Below are 27,834 nucleotides of genomic sequence, written 5' to 3'. Positions count from 1 at the left end.
GCTCAGGATAGGGACCAGTGGAGGGCTCTTGTGAACACGGTAATGAACCTTCTGGTTCCATAAAATGCTGGTAAATTCTTGAGTAGCTGCAGAATTGGCGGCTCCTCCAGAAGGGCTCAGCTCCATAAGTAAGTAATATTCTACCAGTCAAGAGAGAAATCTCTCTCATCCAACATATAGCCAATATTTTACTGAGCTATACCCCAGCTCACAGTGTTATCTGTCAGTAAATATAATCCATGGCACATCTGACATGGATAGAATTAATCTTAATACCTAAGTGCTGACAATATTTAGTGTAGGTTACTTGCATACAGAATTAAATTAGTACCTGCTTTTCATAATACCTTTCTACACTGCACTTTTCGAAAGTGATACTTGCACTGCAGACTCTCGGCTTGAATGAAATTTGAATATGATCTGAAAGTTTGTGATGACAGCATGTTTCTGGACATTAGTACTGTGTTTTAGAGACAAACATGACAATGGATAATGTCCAGAAATATAATTATTTAATAAAATAATAATAATAAAGTTCTAATAAAATTAGAACTTACATCTTTGTTTGCGTACCCATGGAGAAGCAATTACTTGATTATTATTATTAATATTCCATTGTAAAATTCCGTTGATCCAATCTAGGCTACAAATATGCCTGACTGATATAGAACCAATCAAAGACAAGTAACTAAAATACACATTCTATGAAAATAAGCATAGGTCAGATCAACCAATAAACCAAACTGTTTATCCTCCTACTTCAACATTAAACACAACATTTTAAATTTAATATTATAAAAAAATCATCATACCAAAAGGTAGATGATAATATATTTATGCCAAAATAAGGCACCTATGATAGATAAAACCTTAAAAATTCACATTAAAATTAGCAATTACTATTAAAAAATCCTTCAGTGAATAAAAAGAATTCAATAGAAGGTAGTTTTTAGAGTATTTTTAAATTGATTCTTATTATCAGACAATTTTTTATGCCTGGAAACATCCACAAACGAAAAAGGAGTGTACATTCATGAACTGACACACAATACAAGAAACACTATTTTTATGGTTTTTATTTATTCCACTTACATAGCTTTCCAGAGCTTTAACATAAATAATTTATAAAATAATATACAATTAATTTACATAATATATCATGAAATTTAAAATAATTATCATGACAATATAGAAACAAATAAAAATGACCAGCATTTTTTCAGGAACAAAGATTATAAAGCTGTGTCTAAAAACACGTAACTGCAATACTGAACAATTTGACTGCCTCAACATGTTCATTATGAAATTTGAAAATATGGCACATACATTAGAGATATAATTCTAACCAAAGTGAAACAAAGTTTCTTGATTAAATGTATAAACAAAGCCAGTTAAACATTTCAGACAGTAAGATATGTCTGAAGAATTTTGCACATGGTTCCACTACTTCAAAATAATATTCATCATACAAAAACAAACTGGAAAATGCAGCAGTCCACTATATATGAATGTACATATGAAGGTGTCAGTCTAGATGAAAATTGTGTGCAGATTCTTCTCACATCTGAATTACTCGTAGATGCAATGTTCCAACTTTACTGGATAAAACACATACACAGTATCACAGCAGTCTGAGTATGAGTACTGCATCTGCCAGGTTTGTTATGACAGGGAAGGACTGTAAACTCCCAGAGAGTGGCAAATTAAGGCATGCTAGGCATGAGCCTCAACAGGATGCACACTCAAATAGAATAAAATACACTCAGGAATGTCGTTCATTGGGCTTTACCCATTCCATGCTTCACCTAATTCTGCCACAACCTTTTGTCAACAGGAAACTCTTATACAGTATGCCTGATATGAATGTGTAGACAATGAGGAACTGTGAGTAAATTTAGTATCAGAAGCACTATATATGCTACCTTCAAAGACAAAGACTGTTCAATAACTCTACATAATACTAGAATTATAGTAAAGCATATACTTCATTAAATATCACAGAGGTCAGCATCTTTGTTAAATCTCATACAATGGGTTTTATCTGCATCATTTGCAATGTCACTTATTATATGGGAGAAGGATTACAGGGTACACTACAGATTATATTGGAACAGCAAATAATTTAAATCTGTCTGGTGAATTAAAACACGCTGGGAACTCCACCAAAGCATCTGCCTCCTTCAGTGTTAAATATATAAGCATGATTCTTGCTATACCCAGTACAGGCATCTGATCTATTTAAACTTCCTTTATCACAAAATAAAGCTGCAACACACATTAAAGAGAGCATTTTTCCACAGTAGAAACTGAACTCTCATATCAGCAAAAGGGTTAATTAGACTTAATTCAGAAGAATTATATCCCCTGGGACATAACATTATGCAGCCTGGTGAAAGGCAACCAGTGTTCTGGGCAAACATGTCAGCTCCACCTTCAGGGCTGAAGAGTAAGTCAAGCAAGAAATCAGCATGAAGCAGGGAACAAGCACTGTTGCTACTGCCTGTTTCATGCCAGTTTCTTCCTTGGCTTACCTTTCAGCCCTGACAATGGAGGTGATTTGTTCCTCTGAAATGTGAACTGACTTTTACTGGACTACACAATTTAAAAGGACAGAATTCTTCACAATCACTTCTGCAAGAACCTCAAATCATATAAACTTACTTAGGATACTTAGAACATGTATAGACTATTCAATATAAGATAGGGTGATGAATATTTATGAAAAGTTTATGTTTCAGAAGATGGAGAAAGTAGGCCAATAAAATATATTAAAATAATAATTTTTAACATTTTAAAATCTGTACAAACTAACTCATCTGGATATTATATATCTGAGATGACCTGATACATATGAAAACATGAAGACACTGAGAAGAGCTGCATGACTCTCAGAGGCATGAGACAGTAAAATATGGTCATGAGTCCTGTAGGACTCAGAACCAAGAATGACTGTGCTGGTGAGGCCCAGCAGCATATTACCTGACCTGACCGACTGACTCAAGGGAATATTAATTTTGTGTTTTCTTATATTAGAATTAATTTCCCTAAAATCATAAATGCAACCACTTCAGATCTAATTTGTACATGTGGGTGTTTTATGTATTATGTTGATGCTGCACACACTTTGAGACATCGACTGTCATTAAATAAACCATGAATTAAATAAATAAATAGATAAATAAACTTTATATACACTCACTATTTTGGAACTCCTTATAGATATAATGTGTCAATAACACTAAAGAGACTCACAGCTTCAAAATAAGGATGTTTTGCGTTATCAGGACAACAAAAACATATAAAGAAGTGCCCCAGTCCCCATGTAAGTAAACAGTAACTTTAGTTTTTAGAAAAAACTAAGCACTGAATTTATACACACTAACTGAGTCAGGGAACAGAGTAGTGTCACACCTCACTCAGATTTGGGGAGTGCCTAGTTTGAATCATGGTTGGGAACTGACTATGCTGCCAAAGATTTTTCATGGTAGTCCTCAGTCCCACCAGGTGAACACTAGGAAAGCACAAAAATAAACATATTACTCCTACTGTCATCATTCCCATTTCACAATACATGCAATACATGATCACTTTATCATGAAACTCAACACTAAACAACCTATGCAGTTGAAACAGTGTCATTAAATAACCCATGGATCAACCAATCTGCTTTTTGCATATGGATGTTAAATAAAATAAAAACCTTGACCAGCATTCCAAGAATTTTTAACACATTTTCATAAGCACCCTTCATGCATTAAAGACTGTAATTTGCTTTTAATTGCGTGTATACATGTTACTCATTTTCCCTTAACTAAGAGCATGGAATACAATACATTCTAATTAAGCAGGCATAGTTCATCTTTGTTTATATCCAATTTTCTATCACCATTTTATAAAAATATATATTTTAACAAATCAGTGTAAATTTTCCAAACAAAGAAACTGTTGCTTTCAGTCACTCATGAGGTGTGTCAACTTACTTCAGTGGGGAAGGAAAGAAAATGTTTCCCTGACAGAGAGACCTTCCCCGCATTATTGGCATGTACTGCAGCATATACAGATGGTGCACTCAAAAAACAAGAGACTGTAAGATAGTTACTTTCATAATTCGAATTGTCTGAATCTTAACAAGCAATCCATCTTTTTCTATCAGCAATCTAAAGCAAATACAAAAAATGATAGGATGACATGCCAGCAAAAATTATATTATTACTATAATGAAGACTTTCAAAACAACATAAAACATAATACTGTACAATAGTACTCTTTTAACAGTTTAAGCATTATTAAATGAATGATCAGAAAGTAAAGAGGTGTATTCCAGACCACCGATATGCTTTTGAAACAACTCTGACTGTAGATCACATTTACATAGTAACACCATCTTGTACATCATGCTTACCGATGGAATACTATGTTATTTATGTGACAGATGTTTAAAGTAACAGACAGTGAGCAAGTAAAAGGCCTTACATCTATCATCAGATATTCTGTTTTGGTCAGCAAATCTTATGTAAAGCAGAAACATAGACAAAACTGAACTGAATGAAATTGAGATCATGCCAAAGAATAAGATACCTTCCTCATGTTGGAATCACTTAATACCATGAGGTTATGCTTAACATTAACAAATCACTCTTTGTGTACATAGGTGGTCTAAAGTACGGTGACTTACTTTCTGAGCACCCAGTATGAACAGCTCTCTAAACTTTTTTTCTCAAACACTTGCACCGTCCACTGACACTAATAAGGAATACATATATATATATATATATTATAATATGCAGTTTTATTTACAGTACAACAAATGCCAAAGGCAATAAAGTAGAATGTATGCAAAGTATATCACGTCCTTCCACTCTACTATATATTTATATCCAGTACGTGATTCCAGTCAGTGTCAAAACAACACGTTTTATTACATATAGGAAAAGTGAGAGCATTATTCCTGCAAGTTCCGCTTGGCATTTAGTGAATTTCGAGCATAAAGCACAATAATGTTATATTCAGAATTGTGGGAAAAGTAGCAGCAGCTGCACAATTACATTAATTACTAGAGCAGGACAAGATACAGTGACACAGTAATGTACCAGCACCTGCTTCCATTGGCCACAGAGATTCATTTACAAAATAATATATCCCACAATTTCTAATAGGCAAATCATATCTTGATAAAATTTGATATATTCGTTAAAGAACTCTAATTTTAAAAAAGTAACATCTGACTGCTTAATTTGCCACCATATACTTCCACCTAAATATTTTTTTAAGTCATCTGCAAGGCATGTGGAGTTTCTATTAGTGAGCTGTACATTTACATATATTCAGTCACTCAGCACTCTATGACTACAGCTGCTTGATCTGCTCAACTATTACTGTATTTTCTTCACAACCATTTGACAACAGATCATTCAAATTTAAAGCTCATAATTGCACTACTGAAATATATCTAAAGTTGTATGCCTATTGTGATTTGTGACTTTCTCCAAAATATTCCTCCAGCTCTTAAAGCAGATCTACTAAGTATGAAACTTACATGAACAATGATGAAAATAGTCCAGTGACGTGTCCAACGGAAGCAGGCTTACAGACCTATCTACAGATATTACAAGCACAATATCTCAATCCAACATGCTTTAAAAAATAATGATTTTAAAAACAGTCAAATTTGGTATTTGTTCAACACAGAATGGAACACAGGCAAGAAAAGAGAGACTTTGATGAGCAGGCATATGAGTGGGTCCATGTCAGAGGGATTGACTAGTTGGACCCACTGAGGGAAGAGAGTAGTGTGCCTTCCTGTGACCACACTCAGATGATTACATACCACCATATGGTAATGCATGATGAACACTGAAAGAGCACTACATGCAATTGGCCTGTATGTAGCTCACCTGTTACCATGTAAAAAATTTGAACCATCATATTCACTGTGATGTCTACTTTCTGACTTTCTGTCAAATTAAAGAATACAAACACAGCAAAATTATTCTGTAGCATACAAGACCAAGGAGACATGGTTTTGTGCACATTCAATTTTAACATATTATTACCATTACCATATGTTGGTACAGAATGGCTTTGCACCTCTAGGAGCTCTGGTCCACAAACGTTCTTAAAAGTTGGTACTTTAATACAAGGAGAGAACCGATTTGACTAGACCACCTAGCCCATGTTGCTATATGCACTGACTCTCTCATTTTGCAACTTGCATTACTGGCTGTGGGCCTGGCAGACTGGGGTGGATGATAGGGTGCCTTCGTGCCAGCTTGGATCTGAAGGGCAAATATCACAAGTTTCATATAACTTCAAGTTGTGTAAGTAAGCATTTATCAGTCACACTTACATGACACGTAATAGCTGGAGAGGACTTCTGCTATCATCAAATTCTGAGAAGGTACAGACTTCAGAAGGAAGTTAACAATACTCCTCACTTCATTATGAAATAAACTAAAAGGATGCAGCATTAAGGTGTCTATTCAGGCTACTTTCACTCTAAAATAACATTTATACAAGTTTTTAAACCGCTTCACGACACCATAAAATTCTTTGTTATATTCTGCCCTGAAATACCCTATGAACAGGCTAGTCTTCAACTAGACAAATGTAAGACTAAGTTATATTTTTATTAGTAGATTACCCAAGTAAACACTTGTATGCCTGGTCACAGACATCAGTTTTGTTACACCACGTAGTCTTGCAGCCAGATACTGATGTTTGCAGGAACATGCATCCTCATTGGTTGGGTTATACAAATGGGTTACATGGAAGATGGTCCCTCAGATTCACTCAGTGATGGGGGTGATGGAGTATCATCTAGGTCAATAGGTACACTGAACACAGAAATGTCCCTTTTGCAGCTGTGAAGCTGGAGGCACCATATTCCTCCAAAACGTCAGTATCTGCCTACAGGTCTACATGGTGTCACAATACAGAAGACCACAATCTGAACAATCCTGCCATGAAGCCTCAGAAGTTGCATTAGTTTTGTTGTTACCTCATTTTCATGGACTAGCACAGGGATTGCCTAGTGTATCCTGAAGACACTACAGTATTTCTTAATTATTTTCTGATGACCATAAAGCTAAATCTCTGTTCAGTGCCAAGAAGTTCCAGTTATTTAGGTTTTGGTCAGGTGTCAAACTGAGAGACTTTTTCTAAAAAAAATTACAAATGTCTGGTATATTCTGAGACAGAATGTGTCAAAACAATGTCTTGAAAAAAACATCTTGATTAAAAAAAAGAGAAGTGAAGCTATTTATAATCTAATTGTTTTAATTCACATCTCTTCTTCTCTGCAGATTCTGACTGTGATTCGTGGGCTAGCATATTGTGAAGATGACACATGATTTAACAAACTTCCTTAAAAAATAGGATTTGTCTCAATAAATTGTATAATATCCATTTGCAGTGTTTTTAAATTTGATGAGACTGAACAAGCCAAACATGAATGGCTCTGTGAATTAAATTATTGTACTGGATGTTTAAGGCAGTAAACATGATGCAGTATTTATTAGGTACTAGCCAATGTTTAAAGAATACACTCTAAATGTTTCTCAAGTTTATTATTTAACTAGCAGTGGAAAACTCTTAAATCAATATCTAGGGATGCCATCATATGTACGGTGATACAAGACGGTGAATGGAAAAATTCAGTGCTCTAACCTCAAAGTACTCACTCAAATACTGTAATCCTCTGTCAATACTAATGCATAACATATTCAAAAGCAATTTATACAGGATATTTACATTACTTCATTTGATGGTGTCAGGATACAGTGAATTCAGATGGCATAAAAACAGGGCTAAATAAACAGGTCTTCTTAAGTCCATATAAGCAACATGATACTGAATGAAATGAATTATTGGAATTAATTACAGAAAACAACAGATTGTAAGGGACTGGATGAAGAATAGAGCTATAAATGATTTGACTGAATGTTCTCTTCCACTACCCTTATGGAGACACAATGAACTCAGAACAGATGACTGGAGACTTACCTGATTTGACCTGCTAGCAAAGGGTTGATAGCATATAGCCACTCATGAACTTCCCTGTCTCCCAGAGTCTGGAGTAAAAAGCCCCTGTGTTTTGTAACAACACTGAAACATGAACAAAACAATACTGTATTCTGTGAAAATTAGAATCTATCATATCTGTACTGCAACTCACTCTTAACTAATTAGTATTTTCATTTGCTACGGGAGGGCATATTAAACCATAAGAGCTTTAGGAGATAACTAAGTACATGCATCAACAATTCTTGAGAAGCTAAATGTAACCCAGCCAGTCAACTGTACTCAACACTAGCATCTTACATGTTCTGTTTGGCAGCTGCTGCTATTATGCTATCAGAAGGCTTAACCTGGGAGGCAGTTTAGCAAAGGGAAAGAAGAATTTAACAAAATAAGAAGTGGAAGCAGATCTTCAGTTACAATTACTATTCTTTCAATTTTGTAATAAGAAACGTTTGGGTATGATTAACATAATGATTTATGAAAATGGTTGTTGGTTGATGCACACAATTCTACATGCCTGCAACAGTCAGCCTCTGAACGCACCTGAACGTGTTTGGCATCTTAACCATTTCCTGCTGGTCCTCAGAGTATTCAACTTGCGCAGTTGCCAGGTTGATGAGTGCACGTTCTACTGGGTCCTTCTCTTCACGAAAAATGAACACATAGGGCCGTCGCACCGCCTGATCCAAAATAAAGAAGGGTTAAAAGATACATCTCATAATGTGTGATTTGAGGTTCTGACATTGGTGACTATGAAGATTACTCTTGTTTGGGATGTGATACCGTGCAGTCTAGTGTACATTCAGTGATGTTTCAGAGGAACTTTCTGCCTCCATCTTCTGTCATAAGGATGGATCAGTGTAGCAGATGAGGCAGAAAGTTCCTCTGAAACACTGGTAAACTTCTATCGGACTGCTAGATCTGAGGTTCTCATGGCAATGACTTCTGGGCTGTAATGCCATGTAGATCAGTGTTCTGCTTGCTTCTGCTGGTTTCTTCTTTGATTTACTATCGACCATGAAGACAGAATCAGTATGTTCTTTCAAAACATCTTCCTGAACTACATATTATTACAATCCAGAATACCATTTTCTTCTACCAGACAATACATCTCTGAAGATGTAAGAAATCTTCATGGATGTAACATGATTAAGTGTTCCCTGGTTATATGTCAGATCGGGTACACTATAGTGGTAGCTGTAATTCAAGCCCCAGTAACTATATTCATTATATCAATATGTTTATAATATAAAATGTTCATTTTCATAATATCTATAAATATTATTTCAAATAGTCATTAAACAAATACTGCTGTCCTGTAGTTTAGGCACTTAGGTATGGTCTTTCAACACTCCGACCACTGCCTTTCGGGCTTTATGCTAGATCCAACCTTTAGATAAGAGCAGTCATTGGGCAGAATTTTCATTTTGCCCACCAAAGAAATGATGAGGATGGCAGGAAGACCTAAGGCTTAATGTAGGGAGCCAAACCATGGTAGGTCCTGGTGTTCCATACACACACACAGAAACTTATGATATTGTTAAAGGTGAGCAAAATCTGCATTAGACCCAGCTAATCTCAAAACCAGGACCTCACACTTAGAAGGTCAGCATCATCACATTCCCGAATCACCTAAATACTGATGACTCTTAAAAATTAATTTTGGCCTTCAATAAAAGTAACAGTTAAGAATGGCAGATATGGTCTTAAAATATAATTTTGAACTATGGTAAATTATGTGTGCTCAGTTTCTGAGGTTATAAATTGGGAATTACAGTAAAGTGACTGCTTAGACTGTTAAACATAGATACAAATTTGACTTTATTAATATATTTCAATAATAATCAGCACTGCTTTCCAAAAACATGTTTGCTGGTAGGCACATATGCACCTTCTATTTTGTGATAAGATTGCTGGTACATACACCAATACAAAGACAGTAGCATTATTGATATTACTATTATTATTATTATTATTAGTAGTAGTAGTAGTAGTAGTAGTCGTGGTGGCAGGAGGGGGAAGGTGCGAGGGTGGGTGGTGGTGGTAGTGATGAACTTAATCAAGTCAAACCATGTCTCCTCCAAAATCATGATGAGGGCCTGGCACTGTCTGCATTCTGAAAATGTGGATGACATGAATGAAACCTTTGATGTGTGTACAGAAAAATATGCACCTACCCTTTAATAGATATCAAACCTATGGCATTCTGAATGGGGTACAGAGTCATACCCTGACAACATCAGATATCCTAAATAACTAACTCCATGGAGCAGAGCGCTTCTTGAGAAACTAACACTTGCTCGCTCCGGAAATTGCCCACCTTTTACAGATTCCCCAAGGTTCATCACCACGTTCACAACAGCTTGCCTCCTTGTCTCAATGAACTGACCTTCAGTTATAAGTTGCCAGTTAGGACTGAGGAAAAGAGGTCACAGCCAAATTTAAGGCTGTCCTACTGATAATGCAAACTGAGATTAATAAACAGCCTCACTTGGCACTATGCATCTGTGAGGTTCTAGTTAATATAAGATTTTGTCACTTGAGGTTCCACTTCAAGAAGCCAAGTGACTATGTAAATTCCCCATTAAGCAAAGTACTATGTATCATTCAAAGCACAAGACTGCCAGATGGCTAACTCACAAAAGGGGTACACAACAGACTGAATATGGCCACAATGTGAGGACTCACCTCATGCATCTACAATCTACTGTTCATGCATGGAGACAACAAAAGGTGTATATTCTTACCACCCATCTCTTCTTCCAGCCATTTGTTTTCTGCTCCAGGATATTGAGGTAGCCCTTCCTGGCAACAACAGGGCTGATGCGGATCTCTTCCATCTCAGGGACATATAGGACCAATTGCTCCCTACCGGGGGATGAGCTGCCTACAGGCTGAGGCACCTGAGGTGTGCACTGCCCCTCACCAGTGGGTCCACTGGAGAATATATACTGTTCTGGTAATACTGTTCGAGTCTTCTCTGGTGAGCATAATCTGCAGCACATGGCAAAGCAACAGAAACCACACATTAAACAATGAGAAGTTTGAGTTTGAAAAATAAATGTGCACATGAAATTATGGCAAAATGGCTGAAAACAATAATTTTTAATCAAATCATTTTCAATTATCCAATTTTCATTATGGACATTACCTGCTGCATATCGCAACTGAAGATTATATTAACATTGTAATAAGCTGGTAATAAATAATAGTTAACCAACTCCTCAGAGTGGGGTCAATCTGCTCGAAAAATTCCTTGCCTTTTATGAAGCCCAAAACTTCATTATCATGTTCACAAGAATCGGCAATAAATGTTGATTATAAAATGTGGGAATGCAGTTTTTACTACAAATATTTCAACTGAAATTACAGGTACTAATTTACAAAAAGCAAATTCCTATTTCAAGGCTTTCTGCAGTCATCTTTGCATTTTATCTCCATTTGTACAAGAACCTCCCACAGTTGACAAAAAAACATTGCTGTATAAAAAAACATAAAGTTAAAAGAAAGTAAAGGTATCCCTGTAACAGGCCGTGGAGGCCCATAGGGTTGTGAGATGTTGAGGTACCCACATTTTCTAGATAATTGGCTCATAGATGGCGGTGAGGCTGTCAGCCTTATGCACCGGCCCCCCTTTACCCCAAGAATATTCCTGGTACTCTTTTCTGTTAGAGGCTGAGTTGACCCCAGGGCCATAGTGTGGTTGGAAGGATTAAGTCAATTGAAAAAAATTCAACGACCTCATCGGGACTTGAACCCAAGACCTTCCAGCTTGTAGCATGGTGCCTCAACCAACTATGCTACTGCGTGCCCCATATAAACAAATATACAGGAAACAAATGCATTCACATTATTAGCTCATACAATGATGTTTCAACCCTTCAGTGCCGGGCTCTGTACCTGGCACACCAGTGGCTTCTATCACACGTCGCCGGGGTCCGTACCCTGCACGCGTATTGCAGCTCTAAGTTTCAGCTCGTATTTTGAACCGTGATTTTCATGTAAAGTAATTCTTTTGGTATGAAATTAAAGAAGAAATTTCAGGCTATCATTTCATATATTCATTGTCCCACTTTGAACTTCTTGTAGGAGTTGTAATACATTTGAATTCTTTGAAAAAGTTATCTATTTCAACACTTGGTGTGCTTGTTGCCCTTACAAACCTACCTCTGCCTAGGGGAATTCTTATGAACTAAATATGTTAGATCAATACTGTGTACTATCCTCTAGCTTGATCGAATGAAATGTCGATTCTCTTGAGGCATATTCTGAACTGTGCTGCTTCAACATTGGTATTTGTAACTACGAGGAGAAGACGTGGAGAATCTATGACTTTGAGACGTGACGTTGACTCTAAGAAGTGTGTTATGACTGCTACAGCAGAAAATGATAAACAGTTCACTATATGAATGATACCATTGTAATCCCCCTTTGTTCTATAAATAAGCATCATGCAGTCTGGTTAGCCAAGGCCAGCCACATGGAACGAAGTGGCCAGCTGTGTTGTGTCATGACCAGTGGAGAATATATTTACTTCAAATTGAATCAGAATACAGTTTTATCAGATTCAGAATTAGACAATGAAAATGGATGTTTTTGCTTTTCTTGATTCTGTGGTAAATGACAGAATCGTGAACAGCACAAACATCCACTGGGAGAATATGCAAAACTAAGGGACAAAAAGAAAATTTCTGAATGTGATGATAATATGTAGGAATAACACAAGGAAAATAATAGATAAACTGTCAATCAGAATTCAGTTGATTGAAGGACTCTGTGAAATATGCTAACGCTGTAGAACACAAAGTGTTGGGTCGACATTCGACCAACAAAACAGTGCCCCATCTTAAGAGAAAGAGATTTTATAAGCAAGAGTCCACCAAATGAAGAAATCAAGACAACAGAAACGTCATGTTGTGTGTCAAAAACTGTGTGACGTGGGAATCTGCGTGGAATATTTTCACGACAAACACACCCAGCTGAACTTCTAAGGTAATATGATACTATCATTCATAATTTTTATAGGCTCACTGTGCCAAAATATAATTTTAAAGCAGTGTGGATCAATACACCGATTCTATACATATTTCTGAATGTAGTGTGAAAATTAGAAAAACAGAACTCCAGTTTTTCCCAATTTATTACATTTTAAGTGAAAGGTTGCACCCTCTGATTTAAATATTTAAATATCCTCTGGCATAGGAGTTGAGCAGGAATTTAAATGCCCGCTGGCAGTGAAGGGTTAAACATATACATTTATTTTGGGTCTCGTGGATAGTTACTGAGACATGTTTAAATATGCGGCTAGAAATTCATATAAAGTTGTAGTTCATACTGTCCAAATAGGACAAAAACTGAATTCTGTCTAAGCTGTTTAGTATGAGTCATCAGTATTTCACTGGTTATAAATAACACGACCCTTTTAACTGAACACAATGAAAGTTTCTTACTCTATTGATGAGTTGGAAATAAGACTAGCGCTCATGTCTGTGGCCTCTTCACTTGGAGACACATCGTTGTGTTTTGTGATAGGCAAATCCTGGAATCAGAACAATAAATATTATTGGTATGAAAATATGTAAACATTTGTTTGGTATGTTCCTTAAATATGGCTATGACCCCTACACACATTGGGACCTCAATTCTGTTTTGTGGGTTTCATGAAGTCATTATGCATCATGATGTTGATGCTTGGTGCTACGTGTTTTGTCTGATTTTTATATTATTATGGTCTGGTTTCCAGTAAAAAACAAAACAGTTTAAAATCCCCACTGCACATGCACAACAGGGTGGGTTTACTATTCTTCATTTCTCGCATCCATATGATCCCTGAAGTCACTTGAAAGCTCTTCCACACATTTAAAAGGGCAACATTATGTGGAAACAGAAAATGACTGCTGACAGTACTGTTACAGCAGGCTCTGACACTGTCAGTAGCAATGTGTAATCAGTTTACATTTTGCAACTGTCAACAAAGGTTTTACATACAGTGATACCCTCATTTAAGTCTTGTTTTAGGGCTTAATAGTAACAGCAACAAAGAATAGTAAATTTCAATCATGGCATCAAGTGTATGCCCTCATCAGATCCATTTTCAGGAACAGGTAAGAAAAGTTCACATGTTAACATTGACTAATTTTAGTTACAATTATTGATGTACAGTGCATTTGTACAGTTATAATATATTAGGATGTAAAATGCTTTTTGAGGCATTATGCCACAAGCTGGAAGGTTGCGGGTCCGATTCCTGATGAGGTCACTGGATTTTTCAATTTACTTAATCCTTCCAGCTGCACTGCGGCCCTGGGGTCGACTCAGCATCTAACAGAAATGAGTACCAGGAGTCTTCCTGGGAGGTAAAGGGTGGCTGGCATGTAAGGCTGACAACCTTACGGCTATCTCTGAACCGACTGTGTAGAAAATGTGGGACGCTCGACGTCTCACAACCCTATGAGCTTTCACGGCCTGTTACAGGGACAGCTTTACCTTTTTACCTTTATTAAATTTCAACATAAAAGTCTGAGAGATCAGGGTTATCAGACAAATTCTTCATTATTACTATACAGGAGCCATCATTTTTACAGTACAGGATGTCACAAATTCCCTGCATACATGTTTGTTTATCAAATCCAGCACAGAATTAAAAATATTAGGATCAGAACAAAATATGAGGAGAGCTGGAAACTGGAAAAGGATGCGAATAAATACTTTAACTTCCACAACCTCATTTTTATAAATATGTGGTAGCATTACGTGTATGATATGAAGCTTGTCTGAGTGATGAATATACACGTACTTTACAATATATTGTGACATTACAACTGAAGAGAGAGCCATTACTAGGCTGCAGCAAACAACTCATCAGCATCATGATGACCACATACACAACAGAGGAATAAAAAATTGAGTGTCAAGATATTGTGAAGGAGGCGGTCACCATCCAAGTGAATGAAAAGACTACCCACAGCTGAAGAGTCAGAGATGTAGAAGCGCTGGCCACTATCACAAGTTTTGCCCACACCAACCGGAAAAGAAGAAATGGCAGTACACCTGTAGGCTACTTGCGATGAGCAGCCATTAATGTGACATTACAACTGAAGAGAAAGCTGTTACTAGGTTACACTACAATAAATAAACCCATTAACATAATGACTGCACGTGCAAGAGCGGAGCAGTATTTTCCGTATGGTCCAGGAGGATAGCAAAGTAAAGCAACCAAAGAAGAAATAATGGACTCAGTGTTTTCTGTGTGGTCCGTGCTGAGGCTACATAACGAAGACCAGCTGCCATTATGAGAGAGTCCTGAGACGGCAGGTAGAAGAGTAGGAGGTTGATGTGTGATTGCCGTCAGCCCACAAAGATGTGGGCCAGAAGCTGAGGAAGATCTACTGTTGACAGGCGTAACCAACCAGCACAGTGAAGAATGTGACTGAGAACACTAGCCCGTGTGAGATAGTGATTTGTAAAGTGCTCTCTGGTCCAGTGGTCAGACTTCCTGGCTACATATCCAGAGGTCTCCGTTTTGATTCCCAGCACTACCAGATCTGGACCAGTGTGTCTGGAACAAGGTTCACTCAGCCTTGTTGAGGATAATTGAGGAGCTACTTGAATGGAAAAGCAGTGGCTCCAATCTAGAAAACCGAGATTGACACACACTATCTGCAAAAGTTGAGGTCTCGGTTTTGATTCCCAGCAGAACCAGATCTGGACCACTGTGTCTAGAACAAGGTTCACACAGCCTTGTTGAGGATAATTGAGGAGCTACTTGAATGGAAAAAGTAGTGGCTCCAATCTAGAAAACCGAGATTGACACACTCTATCTCCAAAAGTTGACACTAACTTTGCCTGTCACTCAGTCAGTATAATTCCCTTGCAGAACAAAAACCCACATAGTCACGAGTTCTGTAACATCTGTTCTGTTGGGTCCCTTTAATAGATAGAGCTAGGCTCAATCACTGGACAACCCAGGTAACAAAAGACATAGGTTATAAATACCTGAGACCAGGCTAAGTCCATGGGAACTAATAAAAGAAATATACATTTCAAATTGTTCCAAACACATACTAGTGTGTAAGCCAGATCGACAGAGCCCTAGAAATAAATGTTATGAAACCAAACTAATAACAAAGTCCATGATCCCACACCACAGAACAAAACAAAAACGAGAACTAGTACAAAAAAAAAACCAAATGGTCAAGAGTTGTGTGATACCCATTCTCTTGTACCCCTTTAAGGACCCAGTCTCAAGTACACACATCACAAAACACAAAAGTTATAAATATCTGAGACCAGGCTAAGTCCATGAGAGTTAATAAGAAAGATATATATTACAAATTGTTCCAAACACGTACAACCGTGGAACCAGGATAGATAGAGCCGTAGAAATTTATGTCACGAAATCAAACTAATAACCAGGTCCATTACCCCATGGCATGGAATAGAAAGGAGAATTAGTAAAAGACTAATAGTGTCTAACTAGCGTCAACAATGGAGTAAATCACATCTATCTAATTTAGAACCTAACAGAAATCAATAAAACATATATCACGTCATACATATCATCTATGTGAATTGGTGACTTCATTGCTGATAATGGGGTTCCAAATGGGAGAAAAGTCCAAACTGGGTTGGCTAATTGGGTTGGCCAAGCATGCCATATATGTTGTCCAGTGAGTGAAGCTACATCTTTCTAAAGGACCCAACAGAATAGGTGTTTCCCTCACCTGAGGAGGGAAACACATCCAGTTTTTTGTTTTTCTTAGTTATCTTAAAACCAGGACAATGGATAAAGTCCGCAAACCCAATATCTCTATGTGTTGTGCACCATCCTCAGAATCCTATAGTAACTACAGGGTGGGCCATATTAATCTTTCCGATTTCACAAGGTTATTGCTGAGGCTAGGGAGGGGGTAGAGTGGTGGGGATGGTATTGTTAGACAGGTTATAGCGTGCAGTTTTCAGTACACACAATGGCTTGGTTGGGAGAACTTCGTGCGTTCGTGCTGGAAGAGTTTCTTAAAAACGGCGGTTCTGTGATCAAAACCCAGCGGGCCTTTCGCACTCACTTTGCTCTCGGTCGGCGTGATCCCATTCCCACTGGACCAACAATTATAAATTGGGCATCAAATTTTAGAGCGACATCTTCTGCATTAAAAAGAAAAACTTCAGGCTGGACCAGGACTTCAACATCAGCAGCAAATGTGGCTAGAGTGCGGGCTTCAATTTTGGAATCCCCCAAGCGTTCTGCATGGAAGCACGCGGCTGCACTTGGATTATCTGCCCGTAGTGTTAGAAGAATCCTTCATAGAGACCTCAAAATGCACCCATTAGTGCAAGAGTTAAGTGAAAGAGACTTTGAAACATGAAAAAATTTGTGCAACAACATTCTGCAGAGTATACCTTCCACAGCTGTTTTCATCTGTAGTGACAATGCCCATTTTCACCAGTCTGGGACTGTAAATAAACAAAATTTCTGCTACTGGGCTGAGAATAACCCTCGGAACCTTCACCAACGACCACTCCACAGCTCTCGAGTGACGGTGTGTTGCGCTGTTTCTCACTGTGGTGTCTGGGGTTCTTACTTCGAAGAATATGGTGAAGTCATTACAGTGACTTCTGCTTGATATTGTTACATGCTTGAAAATTTTATTCTATTGAAATTGGATGAATTATTGCAAGATCATGACCTGGAAGATATCTGGTTCCAACAAGATGGTGCTACAGCCCACACCCCGTGTCGTTCAATAGAGATTCTACGACAAATGTTTCCTGGTCATCTTGTCTCTTTGCGGGGTGACATCGGGTGGCCCCCCAGATCGCCTGATCTAACACCATGCGATTTCTTTCTGTGGGGCTACCTCAAGGCAAAGGTGTACACACATCGTCCCCGAACTATTGATGAACTGAAGGCTGCCATCACCGAAGAAATCAATGCTATTCCACAGAATATGACTCATAGAGTCATGGAAAACTTCCGAAACAGGCTCCGTCAGTGTATGGAAAATGGAGGTGGCCATTTGGAAGATATTATTTTTAAACCCCATTAAAACAAAACTGCATTCTATGTCCTTTCAAATAATAAAATAATTCTGCCTGCATCTTTCTTTATTTCTGTTCCATGCATTTTTGAAATCGGAAAGGTTTATATGCCCCACCCTGTATTTAATAAATTCATTTTGCTGTAAACATTGTGAAGAAGGTCAGACTGTTACTACTTTGTATTTGGCAAGTTAAGAACTCTTAGAAGTTCCATATCAACTACAGGATGATGAAGCTTGTTAGAGTCCCTACCTTACTTGGTATCCTCCCTTGAATCAGTTTCACACACTTTAGGGTCAGCTCGCTTTCCTTCTCAGTCATTTCCCATGGCTCATAAACATCTTTGCTGGGAGACTTGTGTACCACGGGACTGGCTCGACCCTCATTTGTTGCCTTGGCTACCATGTTACATACCTCCTGCAAGTAAAACAAGCATAAATATTTTCGATTCATTCATATACCCTGGAATAAGAAAACAATTACCACCAGTTTTTCTCTTTTATTACTTTTTTCAGCATTAAAATCACTGACATACTTCTTGTTTGACATTGTGTTACACTACAAGACGGGAAAAACAGGAAACAGCATAGCTTTAGAATGCAGTATCTTGAATTTGGTTTCAATTTTCAAGAGATCTGCATAACAGAATTTATACAGTAAACAGTTTGGAATGTCCTAGCATTTAACAGTATAATAAACATTTTGGGATATGGATTATGTACTTACTGTCATGAACACACCCTGAACATTATATGTAGTACAGTCCATTAAACTATAAGATCTATTGCAACCAGCTCATGATTCAAAATGTAGGACATTATTTCACCCAAATTTGGATCAAAGGAATTATAGCTTCTGCTGTTCCTAGTCAGGGACAATTTTGCAGTATGTGATGTGACAAAGGGCAACTAAGTTATTAATGAGGTTAATTTAAATTCTAAAGCAACAAAATTCAAATATATGGAATTAACAACAATAAATAACAAGAAGTTCTGGGAAGAACTAATCACTTTTTTTCCTTCAATATGGCATGGACTTTAAAAAAATGATATGTCCAACAATTCTATTATTGCTGCACATGTATTCTTTGCCACGGGAACGTGTTTACCAAGCCGTTGCCTAGCAACAATAGGTTAGATAGACATACAGACACACAGAGAACGTGATCTTGTAAGCACACTTTTATTTTTTCAAAATAAGGAAGGGAGGCTAAAAAGAGGTCACTGCTAAGGAGAAGAAAAAATGCTAGATATTTTATAGGGCCTGTAAGATGATTTCTTGGCTTGTAGGTTATTTAATCAAGCTGTATTGACTTTATATATTACTTAACATTGTACAAATGGAGTTGACAAAGAGCAAACTGGACAGAAACGAGGAGGGAGCAGCTGCCCCCCCCCCCTCACCTACAAAGGGGTGTGGGAGGTAAAGCTATTCCTGTAACAGACCATGGAGGCCCATAGGGCTTTGAGGCTCCACACATTTTCTAGATAACTGGCTCAGAGATGGTGGTGAGGCTAATAAGGAAGCAGCCACAACAAAATACATTTTGCAATGGTATTTGACTGAAGAAACTTTGGAAAACCATTAGGACCTGAGTTTGATGGCCAAGAGCCAAATTGAGTATCTGCCATATACAAGCCAGACACAACCTTGTTTGAGACAGTCTGCATGATGGGCTGTATAAGAGTACATGTAATGTTTCTACAATGCAAATATCTTAATTTCAGTCTCTCACCTTCTCTGACTTGGTAAAGTCACAACTGCGAGTAGTCTGTATAGTTTTATCAATTCCTAACCGCTCCCGCAGGAGTAACATGTGGCGTACACGCTCAACTTCTTCAAGCCTTGTCAATTTCTCAAGCTCCCACTGGTGGTCAAAAATGAGGCTGTCACCACGAGGTCTCCAACCATGCAGATTCTCTTCACCACGCACATATGTTGAACTCGTGTCTAGAACGCGACGCTGACGACGCTGAACTCCTGTTGACAAGGAATACAATTCTTCATTCAAATTTATGTATTATTTACTGTTCGCAATTAAGTAAGTACACAGTATGGCTACACCAACACAATATACACATTAAATATACACTACATTGAAAAATGATTCAGTAGTTAGTGATCTTCCTGAAATTGACATTTTCTGTATAAGCCACTTCTGAGAAATATCATGAAGTTAAATCTGATCTTTCTGTAAATGTGACTGATAACTTTTAGTACAGCCCTATTAATCTATTGAACAGCTTCACATCCAGAGATGAAATATGTGGATGGACATAACCTCCTCTGTATGCATTCTCTTCATGAACAGAAAGCATAACAAATACTAACTCAGCAAAACAGGTCTCTAAGTACACAGTTGCCCAGACGGTCAAGAATTTCTGTTGTCAGAGAACAACAGATTTAGTAATCTCACTACAATAACCTGACGTTCAGTCTTACCTCAAGCTTATATCAACAAGTAGTACAGTTCACAATCAGCTGTATGCATATGTTGTAGGCATGTGACAATGCAAGAAGGTAGACCCAACAAGAAAACAACCCCTAACAGTATGAATATTACTGTCTGCTAAAACGCATGCCAGGTATTTTGCACATAGGTATGAGCACTTTAGATGAACCTGCTGACTTCATTTCCATGGAAATGGAAACAGTAGGTTCCTCAGCAAACTGTTAGTATCAAGATTACTGTTATCTGCAATGTGATGCTACGTTGTTTCATATGACGCAGGTAACTACTATAATTCTGGAGGAACCTAGTGTCTCCAATTTCAGGGTAGAAGACCATCTCTTACTTATAAAATTACAGCAGAAAGTTCAACCACAACACTGGTACCTATCTACCAGACAACATAGTGACACACAGTAATCTTTGTCATCCTCACTGTGAGAGCCTCAACCTCACAACATCTGTTGGAAGACTGTGTATTACAACTCCTTCCTGTGGCCAGAGTTTGTTGTTTCTAGACATTCACTGTTAGTGATAAAACCAATCACTAACTTTTATTTGAGAAAGATTTCAATATGCATTTGGCAACACATATGAAAGTGTCAAAGATCATCCTATATCTACAATATAAATACATAAACATCTATGTATATGCAGTAAATACGAAATGTAAAATAAAAACTCCTCCATATCTACTATAATTTGTACAAAAACTCTGTACTGACCAAACTATCACAATCACACTAACTACTTAAAGAAAAGATGCAGTAACATTACACTAAGTAAGCCCTACCAAATTGTGAACACGAATATAAGCATTCATATTATAATGTCTACAGCATTACAGTAAACCTTAACATAACATTATCTTTACATCTACTGCATGATACTTTAACAATCGAGCTGGGATTAGAACTATACTAATCACAGCCAGTGTGCTCAGAAACTCCTGCAGAATCCAACAACTTCATTAGCGAAGAAGGTGGCTTTCTGCCCACATCAGTGATAGTTGTTCAAACACTAATGCTTAAATGCACATATTTCATGGTTCAATTAACTCTCGTTGAACTGATTTAGCCATGTTCCTCTTTACAGACTTATAATCTCAATATCACACCATTCTGAAAAACACATTTTCTTTTTAATTCAATGTCAAAAAGCTGTGGAGTAATTCTTTGTATTTAAAAATTTAAGAATAAGAGTAATAAAAGAGCCCTGAAACTGTCCTACAGGGTTTCCCAAATCATACAGATAATTATTAAGGTAAGAAGTAAATTATCATCTTCGTAACAGTTGCTATTTCTATTCAAACATCCTGGCATACAGTGTGAAGAATTACATAGCAATCATTTGTTTCAAATAATTCTTTGAACAGTCATAACCAGTGCAGTCAAGCTGACTTCAAATGCATTAATCAATCACCCAGTGTAAAGAAACAAACCCTAGCACAGCAACCTGAATACACAACATGATGATCGCACTGGCTGGATGTCTACTCACTATTGGTTGGGTGGACGGGGAACAAACCTGGGCTACCTGCTTCCGATGCTCTCTTCAGTACCAGCTCGTACACGCCAGATAATCGATTTGCCTCTGCATTGCGATAGTTCCCAGAGAATAGGTGTTTCAATGAGCGAGGACCTGTCCTAGCATCACGACCATAAATTATCATGCTAAGGTCTTTTGTGATGATGGCTGGGCGGCCACAGTTTTCAAGCTGAAACACAGAAAACAGGCTACTGTTGTAGTCATATCTGAGTAGGCACAGAAAGTTTCACCTTTCCAATGCCATAGAAGTAAAATGTGTCAGCCATTTTTCTATTAGCTTATAATTACAAAACTGTCATAATATTTATATCAAAACATAATGTAACAGATTTGATCAATGTGTTGCCAGAAAACAGCTCTGTTAACATGGTCCAACATGCTATAATAGATGAGGCTGCTTTTTCCATGTTTTCCATGCCAAGTAGCGGTAGAACAACGGGGTTATGCAACCCACTTCTAGACAACGGCTTGGCAAACACATTTCAGCGTATTGGACCTTGCTATGAAAGCAGTGACATCATCAACAATAGAGATGATGATCTTAGGGAATCAAATAATGAATTAAAATTAACTCAAGCTAGATATAAAGCAATGTTGGGCTTCATGGTAACAGAATTAACTTTTGGGTTTGATAACACGAGTGAATATTCTGAGTATTAAATCTCTATTGACTGACTGTAGAGTTACTAATATGGAAAAAAACATTCACCTCTAGATATGCTGAAATTGTCATGAAGATCTGCTCTCCGTATGATGTGACCCTGTTTAAGAGCACTGAGTTGTGTAAGGAACTGTCCCATGCAGCTTCAAAGCGGAACATGCAGCGGTCGTCTCCAGGGATCTCCACGTATTCACCAGGGAACAGGCCCAGAGACAGTACAGAACTATCATTGTCTTCCTCCTCAGGTTCTGGGGTATTTCTGATGCGACCTGAACATAAACAAGGCCTAGTAGAGATCTACATTCAAAATGGAAGGGAAAAGGAGCAACAGTAGACTAAGATGGAAATATTCATAATAATAATAATAATAATACAATGCATATTAAAATTTTCTTCACAAAGAAATGCCATCACTTTTAAAACTTATACCATGACATCTCTTACAAATAGTGCTTTCAACATCAGATGCAATTTAGATAAAAATTTCACCAACAGATGAAATATATGTTGCAAAATGGTGACAAATATGAAAAGAGATCTTTGATTCATCAGTCTTGTTTGACTACTGCTGGAGAATTTCATGAGCTTTACTTCATGTTGTTACACAAGATATGAAAAATACAAAAATTGTAGCGCCTACACAGATATTTATTCTTTAAAAATGAACACTTGATTCAAGTTGTGAGAAATGAAACAGTTCTCTATATATAAATACTGCATAAAAATAATTAACTTTTTCTTATATAACAACAATTTATTTATATTTCATCAATGGTAGTTCAGAAAACAAACTGAGCATTCCAATAAGAGTAAACTGTATCTGAATTTTGCAATGTTATTTTCTTCTGTGCCACTGATTTTGCGGACTAACATTACCATATAATTTACAAGCAGAAAAGAAAACTTATAACTTTTTTCATAAACAATTTGCCAATTAAAAATAAAAAAAAATGTATCCTACTAAAGGCTGTTAGCTTCAGTGTGTACTTAGAAAGGAAAATATAAAAGTTTGTATATCCTTTTAAGAAGAATGGTAGCCCTTATTGGTTAAATAAGTATAAAATAATTATGTTTGGCTTCCTTTTTAATCATAGTTCTCATATAAATTTGAATAAAATCAATTTTATTCTGAGTGATGATATGGATCTTATGAATGTTAAGAAACGGAGCGATGATAAATTTTGAAGCAGGCACAGAATACGATTGAAAGGGCTAAAGCAAAGATATAAAGCACAGAGATATTGGGTTTTCAGACTTTATCCATCGTCCTGGTTTTAAGATAACTAAGAAAAACACGACGTTTCAGAAACTGGATCTGTTCCTGTCCTCAATCCAGTGATTGAGGCTAGCTCTTTCTAAGGGACCCAACAGAATAGGTGTTTTCCCTCACCTGAGGATGGAAACAGATCCAGTTTCCGAAACGTCGTGTTTTTCTTAGTTATCTTAAAACCAGGACGATGGATAAAGTCCGAAAACCCAATATCTCTGTGTGTTATACACCATCGTCAGAATCCTATAGTAGCTACAAAAGACATAAAGCTTGGCTTTTCAGTCACTCTCCACAACTCACAGTCAAACCAGTCAACGATGAAAAATAAATTAATAAAATTACAGTACAAATAATTACACATGTAAACTCACCAACAACCAGTTCTCGGACATCCTTCCACCGCAACTCTGGGGCATGCTCATGAACAATAGTAATTCGTATACGACGCTGGATCCCTTGGTGCAATAGGAACAGGCCACGGCAGGGTAGATCATCACTGTGGTCCACCACTGCTGGCACATATTCTCCATTTGGAGCTGTAAGTACAAAGCTCTCTGAGTTACTTTGGCACAAAGAATGTCTTCACATATACATGCACAGAAAACCTCTGGCAGATACAGCACTTATCAGTGTTTCAGAGAAACCTGCTGCCTCCATCTTCAGATATCCAAACCTTCTACCATGAACCCAAAATCAGTGGGTGCCTATGAAACATTAGCAAATATCTATCAGACAGTATCACATTCAAAAGATAGTAATCACTGCAGTCATTGCTTTAAAACTTCAAATTTCATGACAAGGGAAGATGGTCATAAATGATATGATCCGGAAGAATGCAGTCGTTGTTTCAGCATTCCATCCCACCATCCACTTGGTGAGAAACTGAGGAAAACTATGAAAAACCTCTGTAAAGATAGGCTGTAATCTGGCCAAGGTTCAAACCAGGCACTTATTGGATATAAAACTATGGTTCTCCTGCTATACCAAGTTGATTCAGTAACAAAGCTTACTTGAGAAAAGAAATATAACATTATAATACATGATTATTGAGAATGAAAATTGACATAAATCTGTAAAATTACAAATACATACAAATTGCATACCTAAAGTACTACAGATGCTTACAACTTCTGTTTTTCATTTGTTCCACAACAATTTCTAAGTTAGGGGTATTCACTTACCAGATAATTTTTAAATAACTGCACTGAGACTTGGTCAAATGGATAGCAAAGATAAGATATGGTTCTCAAGTTGATGACTGATTTATTCTCAGGTTATTTACTGACACTATTAAATTGCTGAGGTGTTCGATTTGCAAATGTGACTGTGAACGATATGCATAAGAGAATTTGCAGGATGGCAGTAATGGTGATTTAAAGATTTTATCTTGGAATTTACTGCAGAGACTGAGAAAGTTTACCAAGAGGTATGGGAGTTACCCAGGTGGTCCAAACTGGGATTACACTCAGGAAATTCCATCACACATTGACAGACAGAAAAAGTGTGCATAATAATATGCATCAAAGAAGAAGTTCGTCAGTCTTTGTCAAGGATCAAATAGAAATCAAAGGAATTCTTTATAGGATTTGAGGTTCTCACAGTGATGATTATGAAGAGTTGTGTCTTCTGTGATATAACACTATGTAGTGCACTGAAATTTAACTGATGTTTTGGAGAAACATGTTACCTCCATCTTCAAGGTCAAAGAATAAGTCAACCAAGAAACAAGCATGAAGTAGGTAACAAGCTACATGCTTCATGTTGCATGGAATTCTTATTTTGACTGAAGTGTTGAATGTTAAAATATAATACAATATGAGATTCCACTGCTGCTGCTTACCTAATTCACAGATCTCGAACCAAACCAGGACATCGTACTTGGCATGAACATGGCTGGTGCTAGGTGATGGCAGGACCCCGAACTTGGGTGACCGCACTGGCTGACTGATAGGGATAGATGGGGGAAGCATCCGTTTAGGAGGCTGGCGCACGCTACAATTGCAACATAATGTGAATGGCACATGCAACATGCCGAGGAAAAATATGGTGCCACAACAAGTTATGGGCTGGTTATGATATTTTTATTTGGACTATTGTGACTCACTAGATACATTCTACAGGGGCTCTCTTATATCAAATTTTGCACAAATTCATTTAGTTTTAGCTAAGAATTCCATGTTCGCAGATGGGCATGCTGAGCATTATACATATGCACCATGCAATTCCTTATGGAAATGCTACAGCCTGTTTTGTTGACATGTTTTCAAATTAGCTGAGTATAGGAGTTGCCTCACTAGAAGATACATAAGATGAAATAGTACTCACTACTGTCCACCCTCCTGCTTGGCATCTTTGTGTAATGGATGCTGCTGGTAGTGGCCAAACACTTCAAACACAATAGGCTGTGACTTCAAATACTCCAGGAATGACTTTGTTACCGTTACAGTTATCTGAAATCAAGTGAATATTTAGAAGTGTTGACTATCTCAGCTGCAGTGTACATAGAATGTAGTTTGATGTTCTGTGCTTCTGCAACAGCTAGTAAAAGCACAAGAAAATGTTTTCAGTGCCTTATCAGGTTTTAAAGCTCACAGTTCCTTTATTTCTTAGTTGACAATGCTACCGAATACTGGTAAAACAAGAGTGTAGGCTTAAAAATAAAATCCTGAGGTAATCTGACCTCTAGTGCAAGGTTAAAAGTAATGAGCTTGAAACAGATATAAGACCACTCATACTGTTGCTTAATATTGGCATCACTTTTAAGTGCAGAATTTAACAAAGAGCTTTGGCTGTATCAGGTATTATGCCAAAAAATTATTTTAAAAAGCTTAATAAAGGAAAATGAAGTTTTAAAAGACAGAAAAAAGAGTATCTTCAACTTCTTGAGGACTATGGGAGATGGGAACGATGCTTTCTCTACACAAAGATGTTTTGCATGACACAGCTTAGGAAAAACTGTTGAAAACTGAGAATTGAAAATGTGATTATAATCTGCTAGATCAATTGCATGTTATGTTAGTGTCACAGATTACAGTGGGGTTTCGAGTGGTAACTCGATTTATTGATCACTTTAATACGCACACTAGTGTTCTCAGCCTGTTATAGTCTCCGATAGTCATTGCCTGGTAATGAATCCTACCAATGGAGATTCTTCAGCTTCTATGGTCATGCTGTTGCCAGGTGGTTAACACTCCACACCTGAACGCTCAACTGAACTGACCTAACTGGGTTCCAGGCTGGTGTCCATTGCATACCAACCTCCTAGTCTTATCTTTACAGGCTTTCAACTGAACTGCTGACAACTTCAACCAGCCACTAACTTGTTGTTTCAAACTGCCCTGCTTATAACATATTGGTATGGACCACATAAGAAACACAATTCTTCTGTTGCTGCACTGATGTCTGTTGTCACATTAAAGAGTATGCAATGTTACAAAATAGCCAGCAGCGGGCAACAGATTTCATGATTGTGAAAGGGTTAATATATGTACTAGCATTTCCAGTCTGCCTGTTCTCTACTGGGTTACACCTGGCATGGGGAGCAACATCACGTGAAAGCAAAACATTTAAAACTAAGACTACATATTTTCTGTCATGAGAATAAAGAGATCTGTTTTGTGATTTTAGTTCATTGTATATCAACAGTGCCTAACTCATGGTCATACAGGAAGATTCAAGAGCTACACAATAAATCTATCTTCTAGATAGTCTCTTTCGATCACTTTAATTTTGACAGCAGGTATTGTGCTTTTTAAAGAAGTGGCAAAGCATTAATATAATACATTACACTGTCACATATCGGGGTTTGCGTGATGAATAGTAATGGGTTCTGGATTCGATGATCAGATT

At 37.4% G+C, this 27,834-nt stretch overlaps 1 protein-coding gene across 15 annotated transcripts in view; it reads right to left on the bottom strand.

Annotated features, from left to right (window-relative positions):
* Positions 1 to 1,060: 1,060 nt before the first annotated feature.
* Positions 1,061 to 27,834, bottom strand: part of LOC111869672 (kinesin-like protein unc-104) — a gene marked incomplete at its 5' end in the record, with an annotated part of 73,241 nt that continues 46,467 nt past the window's right edge. For 12 of the 15 annotated variants that reach the window (XM_033753515.1, XM_033753514.1, XM_033753516.1 and 9 more), the window contains 12 exon segments: positions 1,061 to 6,275; positions 8,002 to 8,103; positions 8,563 to 8,699; positions 10,767 to 11,013; positions 13,470 to 13,558; positions 18,310 to 18,474; positions 19,793 to 20,037; positions 22,034 to 22,223; positions 22,764 to 22,984; positions 24,357 to 24,521; positions 25,826 to 25,977; positions 26,311 to 26,435. In XM_033753515.1, the coding sequence (XP_033609406.1) occupies positions 6,197 to 6,275; positions 8,002 to 8,103; positions 8,563 to 8,699; positions 10,767 to 11,013; positions 13,470 to 13,558; positions 18,310 to 18,474; positions 19,793 to 20,037; positions 22,034 to 22,223; positions 22,764 to 22,984; positions 24,357 to 24,521; positions 25,826 to 25,977; positions 26,311 to 26,435 (1,917 nt within the window). 15 annotated transcript variants of the gene reach the window in all.

This window comes from Cryptotermes secundus, unplaced genomic scaffold (assembly GCF_002891405.2).
Source record: "Cryptotermes secundus unplaced genomic scaffold, Csec_1.0 scaffold1072, whole genome shotgun sequence".
NCBI lineage: Eukaryota > Metazoa > Arthropoda > Insecta > Blattodea > Kalotermitidae > Cryptotermes > Cryptotermes secundus.
Note: the sequence above shows the minus strand (reverse complement) of the source record. Positions and strands in the feature narration are given on the sequence as shown.